The 24,365-nt window shown below is 38.9% G+C and overlaps 1 protein-coding gene across 1 annotated transcript; it reads left to right on the top strand.

Annotated features, from left to right (window-relative positions):
* Positions 1-8,263: 8,263 nt before the first annotated feature.
* On the top strand, positions 8,264-18,980 carry cxcl12b (chemokine (C-X-C motif) ligand 12b (stromal cell-derived factor 1)). The gene is made up of 4 exons (XM_005931321.2): positions 8,264-8,452; positions 10,949-11,066; positions 16,342-16,425; positions 18,629-18,980. The coding sequence occupies exons 1-4, from the start codon at positions 8,386-8,388 to the stop codon at positions 18,666-18,668; spliced, it is 309 nt and encodes a 102-aa protein (XP_005931383.1). The 5' UTR covers positions 8,264-8,385; the 3' UTR covers positions 18,669-18,980.
* Positions 18,981-24,365: the final 5,385 nt, after the last annotated feature.

Raw genomic sequence — 24,365 nt, 5'->3', positions numbered from 1 at the left:
AGGAATGTGCATGTATTCATTTGATGAAGCAGAAAATGCATAAAAGTTTCTGCTGGAAGTGCAGCTGCTAGAACTCACACCAAAGAAACATAGCCTGGCTATGTTGAACTTCCTTTTTAGTACACCCCTTATGTTGTACAAAGTCAGCCTACCCAGGATATCTTATCCACCTTCACTTACCCTGACTGCTCAGCGTGAGTGCTGAGCAGTCACATGAAGACGGCTATCATCAAATGATGATTAAAACAAGCAACAAACACTATACATAATTGGAGGATGTTGAATACATAATATGTTCTGAAAGCTAGTAAACTAATAATGGATCTGCAGCTGTTACAGACAGATTAAAGTAAAATTTTCAAAATACAGTATAAATGTGTGTGCACTTTATACAGTATGGGAAATATTGCTGAAAAAGTATTACTATATTAATAAAACTTATTATTATTGGAGAATCTGACAGGTTACAATGAAGTAATAATGGATGTGCATGATATAGTTTTAGCATAGCAGAATTCAAGCATAGGCTACAAGCCTGGAAAATTGATATTAGACTTAGAAGTACATATATAGCTTTCCTCTTTTAGGATCAAGCGTTAACGTGTATAGGACAAGCAGTTTTAAATTGTTTTAAAACTGCTTTCAGCCAACAGGAAAAACATTTAAAGGGATGATTTAAAGGATGCTATTAAAATGTGCGCACCACTGTCCAAGGGATCTTCCAGGAACACTGGTACTAGTTTACTGAGAACTTATAGGGCCATAGGTGATGATTTTGCACCTGTTGATCTCTAATTTCAAATGTAACCTGCCCTGGAACAATTTAGGTCTCCAGCATAAACCACCATGGTGTTGAACCTCAGTAAGATGTGAATCACCTTAGTAAAAGCCCAACGATAACCCTGAAGGTATGTGGATAAGCCCATATCCTGCTTCGAAGCACAGGCCTCTGCTTTCTCCTTAATCCTGATCGATGGCCAAGACTAGGTTTCATTATTTCTTTTGGTAGCCGTTTTCACACATGAACTCTGGACAAGCTCAGGAGAGTCAGATCAGGACCAGATCAGCTCTTACGTATTGCACAAAATGTAACACAGTCAAGAAATAGCCTCTCTAGCTCACTATCTTGAGCTACAAAGCAGCATTATGTGAGGGTAACTTACATGTCAACAGTAGCTGGTTTGCATGCTAACTTCTCCAAAGCATGTCTTTGACATAACATGATATCTACTTCTTTACATTCTCTTTTAAGTATTAAGTACCTTTTTAACACCATTTTTAAACAATCATTTTGTCCCTTTATGAATTCACCGATATTTATTCAAAATGCGTTTTGTTCTTTTTCTATCCTGTTCTACAAGGAGACGTCTGGCCATTCAAAAGGCATACTCACTCAGAACAGAACTCCACTTATGTGGTTTGACCACACGTCTGTGGTCACCAAGCGTTCACGGCACATCCCACCCAATTAGGGTACGAGTCGTGATGGCCGTCCCTTATATGGCCTCCTGCTCTCTGCATTTCTCTGAGAAAAGGAGCAGACAATTGCATAGTGTTAAAAAAACACACAGTCTCACACACTTGAATGTGGCACCAAAGGGCACAAGCACTCCAGCCCGCCCTCTCTTTTCTCTGCATCCCATAATATATACAGTAAACACATGTCCGGCCCCATACGGGAGCTGAAACTATAGCAACAGGGTCACATACAAACCATGCTCTTGACAAATATATGAAAGAGGAGATGGATTGAATGTGTTTGTCAAGCAGGAAACGGGGAGTGAGAAGGAGGAGGACACAGGAGGGGCAGCCATTTTTTGCCTTTGTTTGGGAAAGCATCTATTGAGTGGCATTTGGTGTCATGCCAGATTCTTTCCTCCACAGATGGGCACAAAGTAAACTGGATTAGTCATTGAGAGGGCTTTCTCCCATAAATGACAACCAAGGAGAGCTGAAAACTTCAAACGCATTCAGGACGTGTCTACCTAAAAACCAGTCGTTTATTCAAATGGAAATGCCTTTATCATCACTCTCTGCAGGCATCCATAGCTTTCTGACTGTATGTGCTGTATGTTGTACATCTGAATAGATGAAGGATTAAAATGGTCAAGAGGGGAAGTGAACAGGGAGATTTCTCCACCTTTTGTTCAGCCAAGTCCTTCTTGGTCCTTAATCATTGTTTTACTTGATCTTCTAGACTTGCGCTGTCTGAGAGCGCAGAAAGTGCTGTGCTACTTTAGCATGCTGCTTTAAACTGTTGTTCAGTCTTAGCTGCAACAATCTGTCTGATTTGTAAATAAGAGTAGTGACTATTACACAATGAGAAAATCATGTTATAACCTTGAAATGCTTAAAACTCAAACTTACATTTCAAATATCTAATTTTTCTTATGTATCCCTGAGAAAATACCATTTCGTATGATCAAAAACTTAACTGTGCTTCATTTTCAGAGTGATTTTAGTTCTAGTCTCTGCTTTTTGCAAGTACTTAATAATAAATCCAAAATTTAAATCTCTAAATCAAAATCTGTGCTTAAGTTTTATACATATACGTCAGCCCAGAAATGTTTTCATATATTCCCCAATGGCGTAGCATGTAACAACGCATTTAACCTGTACATTACACAATTTTTTACCCTTCGACTTCCTTTGCACAAAGTCTGTGTGGTGTCTGATCGTGCACATGTGAGAATATGTCAAGTAACTGTCCAGTTAACTCAGCACCCGTTTTCTCTTCCCAGTCTCTGGCCCACTCTAACCATACAGCTCCTTCTCTGTAACCAAATGTGGAATTTCCAGAAATGAAATTCATCTGAAGCTGACCAGCTCCTGTTCTACGCTATGTGTGGGAAAGGTTAACTTTGGACGCTGTCCCATCCTGATTCATCTGATGATGTCCAGAGTACATGTATGTAAATGGTTTCTGAGTTTCTTCTCAGACAGAGACGTGCTTTAAGCAATACCTTGCTATCTAAATAAATGAATTTCTCTCGTCAATATACAACACTAAACATGATCATTAATAAAATATTGTACATCTGAGGCTGACAGGGATGTTATTAGTCTTTATCTTGGTTTAAATTCAAAATCAATCCTATCTGAGCCATTTAAGTGCAATAAATTTCTATTTTTATGTCGTCTAAGTGAGGGGACAACTTTACAACAACAAGGTAAATGTTTCTGAATGTCCCCAAACATTTGTATGACAGAAATTATTACAACCACTCAGAGCAATTCTATTTTGCACCAGGTAGCTGTTATCTCAGGTACACTTGTGGCCTATTAAGATACCTTCCCATGTGTTTTTGAGCCATCTCCCTTCAACTATATCAGCCAACCTCTTTACCTTCAACCTTTTAGCAACTTTTAGCTACACCTACAATAATCCCGCCACAGTTTCTTCAGAAATTGCATAGTCTAATTGCTTTTAATCTTTTTGCTTTATGGAAAGACAAGAGCTTTGTGATAAAATACATAAACACAGTCAGCCAGGCTTGCTATCATTATCACTATCACTAACACTATCATTTATGCTTTTATTTCCACGTGTTTAGATTATTTTAATACATATTATTACAAATTTTACTTTTATCTAGCAAGTGACATGCTTTAGGTTTGAGTAGTTTTCCACCCATATACATAGTTCCACTTCATTTCTGTGCTGTCATAAGTCCCATAGTTCAGCTGTCTGCAATGTTGTGCGCTAATCCGCTGTTTTATTAAAGGATTATTTCAGCCGCTTGTAAGAATATTTGTATCACTGATTAATGAAAACGTCATCTTGTTTAATCAGTCCTCAGCAAGAGGTGTGTGTGTGCCTGTGTCTGTGTGTGTATGTGCGTGTTTGTTCCTCCTAAGGAGCCAGCTGCTGAAGCTCAAGGCAGAAATGTGCTAACTGATCCAAGAACCCCCTCCCCAAAAAAATCACACCCATCCCCCCCCTCCCGCCTCTAGCCCCCAAACACCTTAAACCTCCATTTTATCCTGTTTACAGAGCCCACAGTTTCACGCCACCACCATAAACACGCACACGAGACACACACGTACAAATCCAGTATACATAAAAGTTTTAAAAAAATACAAATCCAGAGTCACGATCCTGTAAATCAGAATATACTGTAAGCTAACTGCAAATACGACTAGTCTATACTCAACGCTCCCTTTTTATCCAGCAGCTGATATTATATTTATGCTCTTGAGAATCTTTCCCCATGTTGATGAATGTGTGTTTACGTGGCACATTTTGAGCGCTCATAGCGCCGCAGCTGTGATTGTGATCTACTGTTTATCTAAGTCTATTGGAGGAAAACCTTTCATCTGCGCTGCCACAATAAAATCAAACTCAGCACCAGACTCAAACTGCTGGACAAACACAATAAACTCTCGACCACAAAGGAATCTCCTAACATAGATCCTAACAGGAAAGTCGGGATCTGCCGTCACACTGGAGATTAGTGCAAAGATTAGTCTGTGTTTATTTAGCTTCATTTTTACATGGAAAGGCATGAAAGACATTAATAACATATTTGCATGAGTCTGCTTTAAGTGCTATGACACACCTGGTGATGATAGATGATTAATTTTTCCCACTGAACCACTTTAAAGTCTGGTGCTAAAATAGGACGATATATGTATATTATTCTCTGTGGTTCTACTTTTATTCCTAATAAGATTTTAATTACTGTTTATTTTTTTCTTCTAAGACTGTGTTATCCTGAAAATCCACTACAAACCACAAATGGAAGTACGGCAGGAAACCAGTAAGCTTTGACAGAGAGCAAAAAGATATTTTGATGTTTTTCTGCTCTTGCTAAAAACCCCATTGGCTCTTAAATAACCACATCCTCCCATCCTGGCAGAGTTTTACAATCGCATTTACAGTGCAAAAGGAAAAGTTTATTGCACCTAATAATCTTTATTTGGACCTGTTCAAATAGGACGGGCTCGCATGTATGGCATGTGTGGGCCTGATGGAGACCATCCACCAAGACCAAATACTCATCTGCTCCCCGTCACATCCCTCATCGTGGCAGCCATTCAGGCAAGCTCGTCTATCAGAACAAAGACCTTGCAGCTCTACCTCTTGTAACCCTATACAGGGACATGAAACGTTGACCTTTGATCCCACGTGTGATACAAGTGACAGTGTTGTCCCACAGGTCAGCAGTAAACGTGCCAATCGCATTCCCAGTCTCCTCTGCAGCAACACTCCTGTGGCATGTTAGCACTCGAGCGGCTAAAACACTTCTGACATTTGTTTTTGTGACTCACTAAATACAAGTCTCTGTGTTGTGATGAAAGGATTAACAGGATTTAGTTTGTGGGGGGGCGGGGTGTAACTAAGCTAACTTGTAAATGTTAATGATAGCCAGAAACATAATATATTTATTATTCTTAATACTACGCTACAAAAAAAGAAAATGCTACTGCATCCTCAAATCGGCAGTTTTGGAAATTTAAGATAGTTAAAGAGGTGGAGCACATAACAACACTGAGCTTCGAAGATTGATCAAATCAAACAATTTGGGTTGAGACAGAACAAATAAATAAACAAATTCAGCAAATAATGTGTTACTCATAAGGTTTTGTAAACATATAATTTTTTTTTCACACTGTGCAAGTTTTTACACATGTAATGTAAAAGTATTAGTGGCCACTAATTTCTTCTTTGTCTATATTTTCCTATATTTGTTCATGTTTTATTCTCACAAAAATCATACATTCTCTAAATGCATTAAAAAAATCTATCAACATTGCTCTTGGTTAGTTGTTTTTCCCCAGACGTTACAACTTTGCAGCCTTTTTGCAAAATGTGATAATAAAAGCAAGTCTCATTTTTCTCCTTAATATATAACAGCCCACGTATCCACTGCTGCTTTATCCCTGAATAGAAACTATTTATTAGCAAGAAGGCACAAAAACCAAACAGACATAGTTAGAGCTAACTCTTTAATATTCTCCTATGTTAACTCCAACCAGGCAACTCAACGCTCTGTTTTGTTCCATATCAAGATTAACAGGTGGAAGATTCGTATGCATTATATTATACTTGTTAATATTATGTGGTTTGTAAATGAGTTAAAATAAGTGACCGTGTCACTGTTTCTGAAGGATTTTTGCTAATGATCAGGATGTTTTTAATACTGTTGGAACAAAAATAAAAATTTATTCATCTTAGAAAAACTTTTATAGCCTAATTATAAAATCGCTTTAGTAATTGTGTGATCAAGGCAGAGCATCCATATAAATAATAAAACAGGCATCTCTCTCTCTCTATGACTGAAAGCTTGTAACTGAATTTTGTGTCACTTGGGTCATAAAACAATAAAAGAAATGTGTTGTTTGTGCTTTCAAAGATAAGTAAATTCCTCTGAGGTAATTATATGTTTGTCTCTTCACAGCTCGGTTTCATCTCCCCGCTGGTAACGGCAGTTGTATAGAGTGACTCTGTAAACACTCTCTCAGGTTTATAGCTTCCAGCAGGCCGCAGTCCTGCGAGCACTTTCTCAGCCCGCCGCAGTGGTAAAGGCCTGTAAACTGCGGGGGAGAGATTTCAGGGTATGAATTGACAGGCAGTCTGTAGCTGTGCATGGTTTTATTACCGCTAATGGTGGTCGAAGACTGCACATGAGGGGGGGTGGGAGTTGTTGAACCATGTCCAACTCATCTGACAGAAAAGGTGTTACGTTCTGGCATGAAGGCCAGTTTCAGTTTACCTGCTCCTGGATTCAATACAGGAAAGGAGACAAAAACATGTATAATCACATGGATGTTTACACACATACAGACACACGTAACGCACAGACTAACTTCATAGCATCTGCACCCCTATCACATGCTACATACATGCTACACTCATAGCCGATTTCCTCCAGATGAAGCTGGAAACCTTCCATCAGATCATCAAAGTTTTTCAGAAACATGTGTCTGAGCTTTATTTGCTCACTTTGTTGCAGGATTCCTGCCACTAGGGTTGTTGATGTGTTTCACCAATGAGTATGTAATTAAAAAAGTAAGCTATTCTGAAAAAAATGATATGGATTATATTTTTACCCCAAAAGTTTAAAAATAAATAAATGAAGAGGAGAAAAATTCACGTGAAGAAAGAAACTGGCACGGTTAACTTTGATCATCAAAAAATGAAAAATATTCAAATCAACTGAAAACTTCTTATCTATGATATTGATCTAGTGCTTTGTATTATTGTAAGATGAAACTCATTCCAGTTACTGATGACTGTGTTGGTTTAGCATTTCCATAAACAACATGCTGATTGCAGTTTGTTCCCAGAATCAAACCCAAATCTTTGATCAACATCTGCAAATTCTGAGAAAGCGTTCAAGAAACTCCTCGGTGAGAAGGAGCAGATCTTGACCCACTCGTACACACTGCAGTCATAATTTATCACCCAATGTATTTGGTGAATAAAACAACCAAAAGAACATTTGTTTCTTGGCGATATATGTGGTCGTTTTTTTGTAGTTGATGATGATAATCTACTTACAATAGAATTTCCTATCCTTGACTACATTTTAATTAAAAACAGCAAAAGACTCACAGAAGTTCATCACTTAATGGATCTACAATTTTTCTTAAACCAGGTTTTCCTCTGTCCTAACAACTGTACAAACATAAAGTCAGCTAATGGTTTCTTCATGGAGAAAACAATGAAAGTCCCAATAAAGACATGAAGCAGACGTCATGGACAGGAGCCCAGCCAGATGACAGGGAGTCAGCAAGAGGGAAAAGGAGAAAGAACGACAGCCAAAGTGATGCATGGAGAAAAAAAGGCGGAGAGGGTGCAGCCTGTATACCGGCAAACAAATACACAACAGGCAGCTGACATATAAAACAATATTAGTCCAAATGCAGAGAGAGCTGCTTCCAGCAATGATCTGCAGTGACTGGTGAGAAATGCTTGTACTCTGTATGCATGTGTGTGGCAAATGGCAAGTAAAGGTGAAGAGAATACACTGAAAAATGGAAGAGGGGGAAGGAAAAGTAAAACAAAGAAGATTAAATAGACACAATGAAGCAATGAAAGCGAGAAAAGCGGAAAAAAATAAGGCAAAATTAGTGAAGAGGCGAAGAGAATAGCCCTCAGACTTTCTCCTTGACTCGCAGCCAAACGCATTTACAATCGAGGAAGTTTCTACTGACTGGCTGCCGCTCCCTCCTTCTCCTGCCCTGGCTTCCCCTCCCTCTCCTCTCACGCTGGGACCCCCCCCTCCCTCTATAGAAAGTGGGACTCCGTCTCCCTGCTCACTTTCTCTCGCCCGTCTGAAGATTTAACACAGCGCAGAGCGAAGCTGGCGGCCACAGTCGTGCCCTGGATTGTAACAGAGAAAGAACGCAAGCCCTCCTGCAGCCTGCAAGCCCACCACCATGGACGTCAAACTGATGGCACTGCTGGCTCTGCTGGCCGTGGCCACACATGTTCCGACCTCCAACGGTGAGTCCAGAGGGACAGCAGCCCCTTTAATTTAAACGCTTCAGGAACATTACTGACAACATCATTTAGACAGGTTTTGGCTAATTTAAACGTTTAAGATTCTGGAGCTTCCGACATTTATATTTTTCTTATTGGCTATTTAGAACAGCATTTTTCTGGATTAAGTTTATGTTTGTTAGGTTATGTCAGCATTAATTTTAATTGTTTATGATTGATCGGTTGCCGTCGTGGTAAATCCCTTATTACAAGACTGTGAAATTCCAGTTCTTCGATCACCTGCTTTCCTTCTACGTCGATAAATTTCTAGACAGAAAATTGGGTAACAGATTGAAATGTTATTAGAATTTTTTTTATACATTAATTAAATTGCTACAGTATAACTTAAACTCATGGAGAGTAAATGAAGTACAAAATAGAAGCTTCTCGGTTATTGTTTTTTCGGGCAGGTGCCGAATTATTGCGTTTTGCTTTGCTAGTTTTTTAAAATTATTATTATTTTGCAGTTTGTATTTGGGTTTGTGGAAACAAACATATATTTTTATACATAATTAGAAAATTAAACTTGAATGAAAATATTTCCCCACTACAAGTTCTTATGTGGGGCGCTAGAAGAGAATAAGTAGAGAATATACTGATATTAATCAAAATCTACCAAACAGAAAAAGCCTTTCTAAACAAAATGTTTATAAGCATTTGTTTCAGATTTTGGGCAAATATCTTATCTTATATAGGTGGATTCCTGGCACCGCATTGACCCCACATTTACCTCCCACGTTTAACCTTGGTAGGAACAAGACGGGGTGTTGAGTTTCCTAGCAGGATTTATCCTAAGCGTATTGTTTCTGCTCCACTAAGAGCTCAGATTGAATATTCAAGAGTTAGACCTAGACATGTGTATTTGCCTTTTCTCACTGCATCCTTATAATTAGTTTCTAATTAGGGATAAATCAGTGGTGGACACATGCTTCTGGCCCCAGTGCTGCATGCTGCATAATGATCCCTTAGTTTGCATGAGAAAAGACCCTGAATGGGTGCGAATCATTAGAGCGATATTACTGAGGATTTAGGCATTTGTGACAGGACATTTGCTGTTTCTTTATGAAAAAAAAGAATACATTGAACCTTGTAAAAGAAAAAAAGAGCTTTATTATTGATGCACCTGATTTTAAGATTTCAATTACATTTAATTATATGTTGCCAAATCACAACAGCATTTGCTTTATATTGTATGGTTTGAGTAATTTGGACATTTACATTTGTACAGGCAGGGCATGGCTGATGTAAAGAATCAGCTCTGTGAAATTTTGTAATTTCTTAAAGCACACTTTAAGCTTCAGTTTTCAATGCATTTTATTCCCATTCAAAGCCCTCTATAATGATGCAATTAAAGGCTATTCGGCTGGTTTCTTTTTAACTTTTATTGCCAGCCAGGTTTTCCTTCATCCTTTCCCTCATTTTTTTTAACAACCCTCATCGTTTCTTTCATTTGAAAACTTTTAAGGAAGCATTTAGTCTTATTACTGTGCATCTGTAGTCCTCAGGGGCACCGACAAGCCTACACAAACTCACATTGTAATCATTTTAAGAATGTACCTCATAGAGGCTGCTGAGGCCGTCTGAGCTGCAGAGTGTTTTCATGAAAGAGGTGAATATTGGAAATTGAATGTTGAGGACCCTTCTCCTTTAGAGTGGCTTGGCTGAATGCTCCAGGAGTGAAAAGCTAAAATTCTGCATGTGTGTGTGTGTGAGAGAGTGTGAACGAGCGGGTGCTCAGAAAGGGCTAATCTCTTTTTAATGAGGATGTTGTTCACAGACATAGCAGGTAAACTTATACATTCCCATGCTTTGTTAAGATTTGTTACAGTAGATTAAACATGCCTTTAATTTGTCCAACGAGGTGAAAGGTACGTTTAATCGCAATCCAAATGAATCAGAAACTGCTGTGCTTGGATTTGATTTAAGTTGATGTAGGTATTTAAATCCTCACTTGAACCAAAATGACCCTTTCTTTTGTTAACGGGCAATGAAACGAAATATTAGACACCGCTGCTCATTTCATCCACTGTGATCTGAATAAGTTTTCTTTGGCAAGTTAACGGAATCATTTATCTTAAAGTCCAACGTCTGCCACATTTTAGTGCCCTGCAGAGCTCCACATAAGTAATGCTGAATGTGTCTCTGTGTTGGCTGATTTCTCCTTTGTTCACAAAAAGCTTGTTAGGCTTTTCTTGCTCTTACATATTGAAATAAGGCAGGTGCAGCTTTGTCTGTGGATTTATCTTTGGATCCCAAAGCAAATTTTTCAGTTTTCAAATTCCTCTTCCTAACTCCTTCCTAAATATATAGTTGTGTGAATGCCAGAGCTTAAGAGTGCAGTGTTGCAGAATTGGAACAGTCAGTACTTGTTAAGCTTTTTAACAGCCTGGTCTCTTGAGATTTTGTTGCATTTTCTAAGCTTCATGCTAATTTGTAATCTTCCTTGTCCACTGTTTGTAGCAAAGCCCATCAGTCTGGTTGAGCGCTGCTGGTGTCGATCCACTCTCAACACGGTTCCCCAGCGCTCCATCAAAGAGCTCAAGTTTCTCCACACGCCCAACTGCCCCTTCCAAGTCATGTAAGTAGATGAGTCTCATGTTGCAGGGGGTGATTAACTTCAAGAAATGTGTTTCCTGGTGTAATTATCTGATGACTGTTTGAATGAGTCTGTCACTCGTGTGGCCTGTTTAAGTGGATTCTTTTCAGTGTGTCAAGGTTCATTTTTTAGGTTTTAAAAAAGCAGAATCGTGTAAAGTAACCATTTTGTGATAGATTAGATTGTACTTGATATCTGTGAACCTGTTCTCCTCAAACTCCCAGACATAGTCACAATAACCAGATGTGGGAAAACAAAAAAAACAAAATAGGAACACAATAAAAATGTAAAATGACACTGGCATGCATTACCTTCTCTGTTTAATGAACACTACAGATTCATTTATGACTGTATTAGTGTAATGCCAGTAATAACAGCGCACACATATCATTCAAGACCAGTTCATATCAGTGAGTACAAACTACAAAAGGGCTGTGTTTGAAGCGTAGGCCATTTTTTCGGGGTCTATCTAAGCCAATAGTCTTCTTTAACAAGAGGAAACAGAAATAAATGTAATACACTGCTGATGTGTGAGGTATGTGTGAGGTATGGTGTTAATATCCTTCTAGGCTTTCCTGAGTGAGCGGGCTGACTTTAAAACAACACAATCCACTCAGAGAGAGGAAAGCGCTAACGCTCAGAGCTCGAGGGGGCCATTTGTGTTTAGCAAAGGAAGCAATAATTAAGGGTCAAAGTGATTACCTTTGTATTTCTGCTGACCCCTTGTGTCCCTCATCTACTTTTTCTTTTTTCATTTCCCACCTGAATCTGGTCAGCAACGTTGAGAATAATTTCACTGGTCTGGAACACATTAACAAAAAAGAACCTTCCTTAATTTGTTAGCTATTGAAAATCTAGACGGCAGAAGCCTCAAGGCCAAAAGGCTAAAGGACTGGAGGCTTCTTCCACAAAGAAAGGAGGGGGCTGGTGATGGTTGGAAGGGGTAACCGGATGGCAAAAGGTCAGGAAGGACTACCAGTCCTGTGGCTAGGCTACAAACTCCCTCTAACCTCCCTCCAGAAAACTGCCAGAGGAGTCAAGAAGTCATTCAGAGAAGGAGCCCGCAGAGCGGCGCTCCGATATCTCTATTGAGGAGCATGAAAGAAAGTCGGTAACATAACACCCTCTTTCACCCCACAAGAAACTCCTCCCCCCCTTCTCCCACTGTGTGCCCTCATCCCTTCACCCTAGCTTGACAACAACCCCTCCAAACCAGGCCGCCACGCTGTTGGTATTAACTTGCTGTGAAGTAATTACTACCTGCTGCTTGTGGAACTCCGGCCCCCAAATTCCTGCCAAGTCAATTAGGGTTTAGGTTCTCAGTTGGTCATCCAGACAGGCAGACAGATAAACAGGATGAAGTGAGAAACATCAAAATAACAGAGAGCTTCCGAGCTGATGAGCTGGCAACCTCTAATAAAACAAAAAGTGTGTGTGTGTCTGTGTGTGTGCGTAGGAAGGGGGGCGACCCCATGAGAAAAAGCAAACACAGATCCAGTTACGGAGCTGTTTGGCCTCCTGACATTTGAAAGATTCGGGATCAGGCTGGTGCTCCCGAATTGCTCTTTTAAGTTTGAGGGGCCATTTGCTCATCTGCCTCTAAATGCAGTGAGGAATAAGGGAGGTGGTATATCAGAGGGGCAAGCAAGAGAGGGGGGCATGAATTGAATATGAAAGCAGTGTTTAACTTACAGAGATGTGTGACATGAGATGGAGGGAGGAGAACGGGGAGCAGCGAGACGCTACACCTCTGAGCTGTTAACTCTCATACATGACCTTTTGCCACTGAGGTGTAATGTCCACATGTTTGGAGCAGGGTAAGACCCTGTTGCGTGCCCCCTGCAATCGCCCCATTGGGTCTGAAACTCACCCAGAGTCAGTGACTGACAACAGAACAAATCCTCTCCTAAATGTCTGGCTTAGCTCTCTATTAACAGACCAGACATCAGCACACATTCTGTGACCGCCCTGCAGCACCCCTGAATCCTGAGGGGGAAGGAAAATTTAATATTTTGGAGTATGAAAGAAGAAAAATGTCTGTTTTTCTGAGTATTACAGTTGTATATTTTACCTAACATAAAGTGTTGAGGGTGAAGCAATGTTTCAGTTTCTGTTCAGGCTAATTTTTAGTGACTTCTAGTTTATTTAAATCTAAACTCATTTTAAAAATATGTTTAAAAACCCTCCACAAAAAAGACGTGTTAACATGTGCACCCAACAAAGTACCAGGAATAAAAATTTAAAGCAACGTTTTTCTTTTTTAAGTTACACACATTGACATCTGCCTTGCCAAAAAAGACTAAGATTTAAAAACTCTGTTTTCAAAAGGAACGTGATCAGTGAATTACAGACAAAAAACAGAAACACAAATCAAATAAATAACCAAATCAGACTTAAACAGTAGTGGGATTTAAAAATATAGACTTATACTGTAAATTTCACCCTATACTACCAAAAAAGGATTTAAGAGTGATAGCGAACGTGACTGATTACTTAAACAAGCCTCTGATGTTGCACCTTTTAAAAGTTTTACATGAAACCAGCCTGATCAAAAGGACTTCCCACGTGTAAAGTTTGTGTCAGACTATGTGTGAAGATGTTTAGCATGCCGTGCAGAGACAGCTTTACAAGTCATACAGTGCAGTGTGATCTGCGATATCAGCCTCCCCCCTTCAGCCGTCCTTGAGCAGAAACAGCGAGCTGTGATTTTTCACCGCTGAGCAGACGCTGACAGCCTGTTATGCGTAGTAATCCTCCAGTTTGGAGCTTGGATGTGTTTTTAGATGTGCAGAGATTTTTAGAGCTTATCTGAGGTGTATCTGAGCTCAACCCCCGTAGACCTTTTAATCCTGGCATGTTTTGCTCATTTCACTTCTGATTTATTTAACAGCCGATAAACCATAAACAGCGAGGGGCTATTTTTGTTCCCATTATGGTTAAAAAAGTGCTGTTTAGCTTTTAAAAATGCTTTAAGAGTTTTGTAGCTTTAGTAAAAAACTTACATTTACTGATTTATTTCCAAGAGACAAACTAAAGGTATATACATTGCTCTTAATCTATATTAGTCATAAATCACTAATATTAAGTAGTGCAGCCAAGGAGCACCTATTTAAATGCTTTGGTAAATGGTAAAAATGGCCTGTATTTATATAGCGCTTTACTAGTCCCTAAGGACCCCAAAGCGCTTTACATATCCAGTCATCCACCAATTCACACACTGGTGATGGCAGCTACATTGTAGCCACAGCCACCCTGGGGCGCACTGACAGAGGCGAGGCTGCCGGACACTGGCGCCACCGGGCCCTCTGACCACCACCAGTAGGCAACGGGTGAAGTGTCTTGCCCAAGGACCAACGACCGAGACTGTTGGAGCCGGGGCTCAAACCGGCAACCTTCCGATTACAAGGCGAACTCCCAACTCTTGAGCCACGATCAGAATAAATGCTATAAGCAAGGATGTTAGGTTGTGCATCCCACTGAATAATAATGCTTTATTTGTTGTCATTGCGCAAGGACTGTACCCTGAACACAAGAGAAGCAGAAAAGGAGGCTGGATGAGCTTCTTCAGGCATCCATTAAAATGCCGGTCACACTTTGTTGAGGTTACTGAGAGGTCTTGTTACAGTTTGGTTAACCGCACAGCCGAAGAAGAAGATAAAGCCTCTGTACTGTACAACACTGCAGGATGTCAAGCTACACAAGAGGGCCAAATTTGAAACTGCAACCCTTACATGTCCTTGAAAGTGATTTATTGCCTCTGAGTTTGCTTTGGGCTTAAACGCTTTGATTCCTCATTATCTCTGTTACTCCTCTTTTATGTGGAAACCAGGATGAGTGTGGAAAAAAATGTACTGCAGAAGCAAATGTAAACATGCGGGAGAATGTGGCAATAAAAACCCATCGCACTCGTCTGCACCCCACTTTGAAAAACTAAAGTTGGGACAAGACAGTTTGGGGGATTTTGTTTTTTTTTTCATTTTAAATTCTGGCAATGAGTAGTTTTTTTTACTTGCTAAACTAGTAGAGTTGCCAAATTATTGTTGTTTTTAAGCTGTTCTTTAGCTTAAATAGTTTCTATGGCTCTCCTTTTTTTGCCTTTTTCACCTCCTCGGGCAGCTAGCTACCAGCAAGTGCATAGGTAGACACATTAAGGGGTGTTTGGTTCCTCTCTCGGGAAATCTTGAGTATCAGAAACCTTATTTCCTGGATTCTGGTGAATTTTGTGGCACTAATTTGTACATATTTTTGCATCAGTTTCTGGTAGCTGTTCAACATATAATGCAACAAAACGCAACAAGACTCAGATGCATTCTGTGCTGCTTTCAAATAACGTAACTTTTATCATTTAATATTATCCTTCCTGACATTACACACATCTATCCTCTGTCTTTAATCTGATTAAAGGTGGCACAAGTGATAAATTCCTTTGTTTTAATTTATAAACCCCTGTTTATAATAGCTCACACAGATATCTCCCCCCCCCCATATTCCAACCTTTGTGCACATTCAAACAACATCAGACATATCTGTGATGCTTTTAAGGAATCAGCAGTGTTATTGAGTTTGTCTGAAAACAAGAAGGTCACGCAACATTTCCTTAAGATTAGAATCAGATTTGGCTTTATTGGCCAACTACGTGTACACATACAAAGAGCTGGCTCAGTTCTTTCTTCGCTCTCAGTATAAACAGAATAGACAAACAGACAGTACATACAACAGCAACATGACACAGACAATAACACCGTGTTGGTGATACAATGGCGCAGAGTGCAACACTGCTGGAATAAATTACAGAATAAATAAAGAATGGAGAACTGGTTATTAAATGTACAGTATAAACACAGGAACTTGACAGTATATAGTATTTAGATATATACAGCAAAGTGTATACAGAGTTTGCTTTATGTAGTTAGCAAACTAGCAGCAACAGTCTTAGTTATCAACATGCCTGGAGATGCTGTGTTGCTGCTGAATGAGATCAGCACTGTTGCCTCACTGAGTAAAATTACTGTCTTTCTAGGTCATTCCTGTGCTTCCTTCCTTCTTGTTTTCATTGGTGGAAATCTTCCCACATCCCACCTAAAATCTACACATTGAGCTTCTGGGTGAACAAATCTGCTCTGCATTTTCCCAACTGGTGCAGTCAGAAAACGAGGCTTAAAGTCAGCTAGTCAAAACAGTTTTGTTTTCAAGGTTGCTTCATTTTGGTAGAATGTGTCATGTAACCAAATCAATTCATGCTTTTTTTCTTCCACAGTGCAAAGCTGAAGAGCAACAGGGAAGTTTGCATCAACCCTGAGACCAAATGGCTGCAGCAGTACTTAAAGAATGCCATTAACAAGTAAGAAACCCCCTCTATCTATCTACGAATGGCACGAGCATCGCTGACAAAGGCAGAAATGAAATATGGTTCCCTTCTCCTCTAAGTTTAGAGCTTGCAAATAAACCAGTGTTTAAAAAAAAGTCAATTTCTCAGTTTCCTACTGACAATTAGTCTCTGAAATTGGTGACATGGTTGATGTAAGCCAGTGAGTTATTATCTGTGAAATAATGAGCATCAAGTAAGACCAGAGATAAATCTACCACTGGTATGTCTGCTTCCTATTTTCTCATAAGCACATCTGAGATAGTCAGCCAAATCAGAGCACTTACGTTAACATTAAAACTTTACACATTATCATCACAAATTGCACATCTGTAAAAGAACGCTTCTGGTTGGGGAGTGAAAACTATTCATAAAAACTGCAGTAGCTGTTTCACTTTTTAATGGGCTATGCAGTAAATATGTGCCTATCACATAAAAGGAAAAAAACTGTTCCCAACATGTCTGGTGGTGATTATCGCCAGGCTGCATGCCTGCGTCTTTAAACAGTATAAACACTTAAAGTGCACAATGTGAAAACAAACAATAAAGGAATATCTGAGAAGTTACAAGACATTGTTTATTATTGTAGCGAAGGACTTCTGTGACTGCAGATTTAGGCATTGTCGTAGTTCACTGAAGCTGGCATGTGGCGCAGCAGCAAATAATCTGTCATACACAACAAATATCACCAAATATCAGCCTTTCATATTTAGACTAGTGTCGCTCATGGGCTTCTGCATGTTAACCTCTTAACACGCATCAGTTCTTCTCTTAGGCTTGGCGTTAATGCCAGCGACATCTTTATTTTTAATAACCTATAAAAACAAAATGTAGCTATGCTTCTTTAACATGTAGCTAAATTCATCCTAATCCAGCTGGTGGAAGTACGAGAGGTTAAGAGTTGAATATGCATCACACATCATAACTGTCAAACAAAACTTTCCGCTTGTTGGCTTAAAAACCTATGATATTATAGCTTTTTTCCACCAGCTGACAATTGACATTTTACATCCACCACTGTTATGGGTTCTGTTTTACTTTTATAGCCATTTTTATACTATATTCAGGAACTTAAAGCACATCAGTAGCCAAGTATATTTCTTAATCAGAAGAACAGCGTTCAGCTCAGCTTACATAATTAAAACCACATATTTCTAATGATCAATTAGTCTTTTAACAAATTTTGCAGTGGGGAGCAAAATGTGCCATTAGATCACCGTGTTTGATGCTAAAAATGAGCCTCTGAACTCCAATCTAAGCATTTCATTAAACAAAAAAACATAAATGATTTATGAATGATTCATTTAATGATTAACCGGTCAATCCAGTAAAGCCAAAAGTTTTGTAAATGGTCTCCCATTGTTCCAACTTCACCTTTAGCCAATGCAAACTGCCTCTGGATTTGCAAGTGATGCTTCCCAGACACCGTAATTTAAGCATGGCAAACACAAGCTTATAAAAGACAAGTGAAAGATCTATGATTATAGTTAGGCATATATAATACTGCACCAGAAGGTTTTACAAACTTCCTGATCTGTCTTCTCTCATCGGACATAATTACATTTCCCTCATATGCACTTTTATATGAAAATGACCAGAAGTGCACACGAGGCATGAGAGTCGTGTTAAGTGTTATTTTATTCTAGAGGTTCTCAAAATAGGCAATAATGAATGGAAAAATCCTTTTTTATACCAATGTGTTCTTACAAACACCAGAAACAGCCAAAAGATTTAAGCTGAAAGAACATAAAGTGAGTTAGATATAAGAAATTCTGTGCCTATACGAATGTGCCTTGTATGAGCGCATTTGTTCATATATCCCCATAAAATTAAACCAAAAATTGATCTCCTTTTAAGAGCCTATATTAAACAAATTGAAGATATAATGTTTAGTTAAAAAAACTTACATTCGTATATCATGCTCTCTGAAAAAGGTCAAAAACAACTCGCTCATCCTTTATACCAGTGATGCACAGCTCATTCCAAGAGAAGATGAATTTCAAATGACTAAACTCACATAAAACTAGATAACATGTTTTTAACCTGTGGCTCAACAATAACCCGTTATTTGTTCTCATGGATTTTTAAATGTAAATATGTAAATATAACTGTGACAGCTAAAACGAAGTTGTTTTCAGTTACATAAACTCATCTTAATACCTTCTGAATCTTTCTCCAGGGTGAAGAAATCTAGAAGACGCGCTAATAAGATCAACTAAAACACAAAGGGAGTCCTGTATGTCATCCAGCCTGGTATTCCCAGGCTGAACCTCTGTACCTCCCTGTCACTGCTATGGATGTATGCACACACGCTGTATGTACCCGTCCAACTCTCTGGACAGCTTGCAGAAGCTGCACTCCATCCCCAGCACCATCCACCGATCCCTCGGGACGTCCAGTTGTTTCACATTCACCTTACCCGGCAACAAATCTTAGCACCAAGTGCAATCTCACCTTGACGGACACATGTTGATGTCAAAAATATGTGCTGAGTACTGAGTGAATGGCATGGGAGTGTGTGTGTGTGTGTGTGTGTGTGTGTGTGTGTGTGTGTGTGTGTGTGTGTGTGTGTGTGTGTTTGAATGTTGCATACATGAACTCTGATTGTGTGCCTGTATATAATATTTTCTTGCTTCACACAGCTATAGAGGAACAATTCTACCTTTCTGTCTCGTGCAAGGCTTTGTGAGTAATGCCACCATCATTTCAAGTCAGATTAATTTTTAATAAAAGCTGCTGACTGAGGAAAAAACATTCACATCAGCTTCCTTGGAAGAATTGCTGTTGGGACTTTGTTGCCAGTTCCTGCCCTTTTATATCAAAAAATGTGGTTTGGAAAAATGCAGACGTGTCAAATTTGAAAACATCAAAAGAAATGTTTCCACATCAAATTGATATCATATCCTTCTGCTCAGAATGATATGATTTATTATTCTAGTTTTAATATATTCATTACTCAAAGAAGAATTTTGGATGTAGGCTTTCCACACATAAATGTAGAAGGCTTGTTGTGATTTGAAGTGAAAGTGGCATTACTCTGAGAGTGAAGGCTCATGGGATATATTCAGGGGCTGGCAATTGGGGGAAACCATCCACAAGCTTTTGTTAACTGTAACACGCAGAGCTCGCTAGCACAGGTCTAGTTGGTTTTGAGCTTGATGCAGGAATAGAGAGGAAGCTCACAGAAACTACTAAAAAGCACGCACTGATCCAATGGTGCTATATGTTCAGTTTAAGGAGTCAGAGCCATTGACATAACTGTGTTTTTAGTGATGATTTTATGCAAGATGGGATGTCGAGACCCTCGGTGTCTTAAATAGAATGCGATATGTTTTGAAATAAAGGCTCAAAGGACTGTTGTTGGAAGTGAAAAATGAAAATGAAGCCGATTCTAAGCTGACGTTAAGGCCACACTGTACTGATAAAGACTGTAAAGAAATAAAACACTAATCAGTGCATCCCAAAAAGTTGGTCCTGTTCATCTGGACGTCTGAAGAAGTCACTTGGGTGAGTGACGAAACGTTTCCCCCACTGAAAACGCTGCATCCAGATGAACAGAATCAACTTTTTGGGATTTCCTTATCTGGATGACCGAGCATGGATGAAAACACCAATCAGTGCAGCTTTTTGTTTTTTAGCCAATTGATCTTATTGGTTAAGAGAGACCAAATATTTATGCACCACCAAGAAGCAGATGAATTCTATTTCATGGATTTTAGGTAAAATAGGTAGGACGTCGTTACAATTCAGGATAGTTTTACACTTTGTAAAAAGGACCAACAGAAGAAGTTAGATGCAGTGTTTTCATACCAGCACCTGTCCTTAGTAGGAATGGAAAGCTACTACATTGTCCAAATAGCTGAAAGATAAATGCCTCAAAAGGAATGCTCATGGTGGCAAAAGAACATTTTTAACTATCAGTTATTTTATATATATGTGAACCACTTTATGTTTTTTTTAATGTAATTGTTTTATTTTTATATTGAAGATAATCTTACAAAATGTTTTTTTAATGAAATGTACAACAGGCAGAAGCTACTAAATGAAGGCCGTTCATTAAAGTGCTAGAAACAGTATCTGACTTCATTTTTGAGGATTCATTCAATATTTCACATATATGTAAAAGTCTGTAAGTATGTTATGCACAGTATGCGACACATATATTAATATTGCTTGCATTTTTTTTAGAATACAGAAATGCTGAGCAACTTAAATGTTGCTGTCCGGAGTTTATTGATATTGTTTGCTTATCAGCTGCAGAGCGCGTGAGCTGAATAAAACCCAATCCAGCCTGCAGTGATAGAAAACAAAAGCCACAAGTCAGGAAACTATTCAGCTCAGCCCACCATTTGTCCCCATCAGCCTCATGATTTAGTTTTTTATAGTTTTACTTAAGTTGATATATGATGTGTCAAAAGAACCGCTGAGCCAAAACAGAATAAAGACTAAGAGTTTAGATCAGCCAGCATGTGCTTTCAATCTGGACACTCCCAGCACCCCACAGGCTTTCTTTTCAGGTTCACTCGACTGCTCCCATGCCGCAAAATTGCTTTGTTTTGTTTTGTTTTGGGTCCCCCCCCCCACAAATTGCTATGGAAGTCCAAGTGCTTGTGGTCATTGTTATCGTCTATCATCTTTTGTGTTTTATGGTCTATTTACTGACTGACAGGTTACTGGTGGTAGTCTTATCAATTTGGAGCTAATGGTGCAGCAATCCTGTAAGTGTAATTCATTTCTCATTACTCTAATGGCCAAGAATCTTATATAATTATACAAATTTGCGTAAACACCATTGCTCAATAAAACTGTGCTGTTTTCCAGACACACTGATATGAAAAGATAAAGGTTAGTGTGTTAAACCACAACCCAGTCCATAATTAGTAGATTAAATATTTCACCCATCTGTAAAAAAAAGTCCAGATTTTTCCTTTATAATGTGATTATTATCTAAATAGCAGGACTAACTTTGTTAAACTAATAAGAAATATGTTAAACAAACTTTCAACAGCATATGCTCTACGTCACTCACGATTTACCTTATTAAGATTCATGTAATGTAATAAGTATTTAGTTATATTAAATAGACTTTAAGTGCTGTTAAGTTAGTCCCGTGGCCCCTGTGGAAACTTGACACCTGTGCAGTGTCAGAGCCACTCTCGCTAACCCATCAACAGAGCATAATTTGTGGGATCAAATATATATCAGGCAAAGCTGTGTTCCAACACAGTCATCACTGTGCAATTATATTTTTCAAAGAAGGTTTTTGTTTCTTTGTATTTAGACCAAATATATATTCAGGGTCACATTTACTTGCCATTAGTGTGTTACTAAAATAACTGAAGTGTGTTTTAATTAGGTCCCCAAGACAATGTGAAATAACTTCATTTCTTTTGAGGCAGCTTCTGACACATGTTCTTCTATACATAAGATGTATTAGAGTATTACTCTGTATTTTCACTGATTGTAAACCAAGAGGCAGTATTTTAGCTTTTATATCAACCCTTTTTTTCAATAAACCTATATAAACTAAAGTGCTGTTATACGTGTATTTCTCATCAACAGTGACTCTTTGTATTTATTGTTCATTTAAAGCTGCATTATGTCATTTCTGAACAATGGTGAGGTGGAGCTGGAGCCACATTAGAGCTGAGATTGTGTCCCCACAGATAAAGCTTGGCATTCACTCGTCTTTTAGGCTGTTTCACCTCTATTAGGCATCTTGTTCAATGCGGGACTGATGCACTGCTCTTCTGCCTCACCCAACAATCCACCTCTGTTAAAAGTACTGAGATGGATTGCGGGGCATTGTTGTTGCAGCTTTAAGCCTGCAGAGCTGAACTGATGTCTGTATGAAAGGGACAGCTGGTGTGACAGGTCTCACCACACTAGTCACCAGCAAGACCTCTGATGGATCTGAAAACAATTCAGCCAGAACCAGCGCTGTGATGTTTTTGTCTGGTGCAAAATGAACGAGCAAAGTGAAATATGAAAGTTATTTCAACAAAAAATATTATTACATGGTTGCTTCAGGATGGAGGTTTACAAAAGAACAAAGAGCTTGGAGTTGTAGAGTAAATAAATGAATGTCACTTCAATACAGTTAGGGTTTAAAAACCGAATGATAATCAGAAACTTCAGTGTAAAATGGGAAAACACAATGATGTGAAAAAACAGATATCATAACCAAAAAGATCAAATGTTTGCAGTTAAATTATGTATGATGATTATCCATGAGTGCTACTGAAAAGTTGTTTAACCTCTGAACACATGACTAATTTTGTAGATGTTGCCTACAAACTATGAAGCATTTCTGTTTCTCTGTTTTAAATAGACAATATAAGTAATCATAGCAACATAAAACATTATGAAAACATATACTGTGCAAAAACCCCAACAACAGTGTGACATTATTGCAGTGCAAACAAACACAGTCTGAGTTTAGTCCTGTAAAATCTCATTTTAATCTAATGGTGTCAATTTCCAGCGGGCAGGAGATAAAGAAGTTGTTGGGTTAATTTTTAATTTTGCTGACTGGTTGAATGTGTGCATTAGATACATTAACTTAATCGGTAGAAGGTCAAAACCAGTTATACTCCACTTTTCTCTTATGCCCGATTTAGACTTCTGCAGGGAGCCTTTGAAGAGTTTGTGACATACCCCAGACGTCATTACCCACAGTTATACTTCCATGTGGTTGTTAAATAGTGTGGGCATGTACCGAGGTTTCATAAGCAGATAAACTAAAATGCTGGGACATCTCTTTTCCCCTCCTGACGCCCTCATTCTTTGCTATGGTCAGTTTTTGTTTGTTTTTGGGGGTTTTTTGCAGGCAAACATATTTGTCCCTCAGGTTTTTCCACTTCTTCATACATTCCCTCACATCCAGTTTGGTAGTTGCCACAATGTGCCTCCGGGAAGCTGCTGACATTTGTGAATTCTTACATTTACGCAGTGATTATTAATCTTTATGATGAGGCGAGGATCGTTATTCTTTCACAGATAAATTAGAAAGTAAGTGAAAGTAAGTGAAAAAGTAGCTGCAAATGCACAGGAGTGATCGACAGCACTGAGCAGGCCAATCAAAATAGCTGGCTGCAGTAACTAAAACGTGTAGTTACATTTCTTCTGAGGTGCATCTCAGGTTAAGTGGAAGGTTACGGCGTAAGGTCCAAATGGATTTCTAGTTACCCTGTTAGTTATGAGGTAGATTTCCTGCAGAAGTCTAAATCAGGCATTAGCGTGGCTGTCTGATGGCTGACGATGCTCCATTTTCAGTTGCTTTAAATGTCTAAAGTATCTGAAGTATGTCAGGAAAATTGGTTCTGACTGAGATGTAATTGCAGGCGTTCACATTTGCCCTTCTCCGTATGTCTAAACCTGTTTGACTAACAAATTTAAAATACATATTACTTGTTGTTCTTAGAGTATTTAAAAGTAGAAAGGGAGGCAGAGACTTCGGCTTTTAGGACCCCTCTTGTGTTGTGTGTATTAACTGTATTGTTAACTGGTAATTATGAGACAGCGCATTTCAAGTCATTTTATGGAGTAATGGAATGAGTAGTGTAACAAATTGCTTTCTCCGGCGAGTATTTAAGTAATATACCACATTATTTTTAAGATTTTAAGTCCTGCCTTTCCCTCTTCATCCCAACAGGGCGTGGCAGATGGCCGCCCCTCTCTGAGTCTGGTTCGTCTGAGGTTTCATGCTGTTAAACAGGAGTTTTTCCTTCCCACTGTCACCGAGTGCTTTCTCACAGGGGGTTGTCTGATTGTTGGGGTTTGCTCTGTGCTATTGTAGGATCTTTACCTTTTAACATAAAGCACCTTAAGGTGGCTGTTGCTGTGATTAGGTATTATATAAATACAATAAATTGAACTGAATAAAATTTACCGAGTCCTGCATCTGGCAACCTGTC

Source organism: Haplochromis burtoni, unplaced genomic scaffold (genome assembly GCF_018398535.1).
Source record: "Haplochromis burtoni strain Fernald_Lab_line unplaced genomic scaffold, NCSU_Asbu1 Contig_140, whole genome shotgun sequence".
NCBI lineage: Eukaryota > Metazoa > Chordata > Actinopteri > Cichliformes > Cichlidae > Haplochromis > Haplochromis burtoni.
The sequence above is the reverse complement of the archived record's forward strand: the minus strand, read 5'-3'. Positions and strand labels throughout refer to the sequence as shown.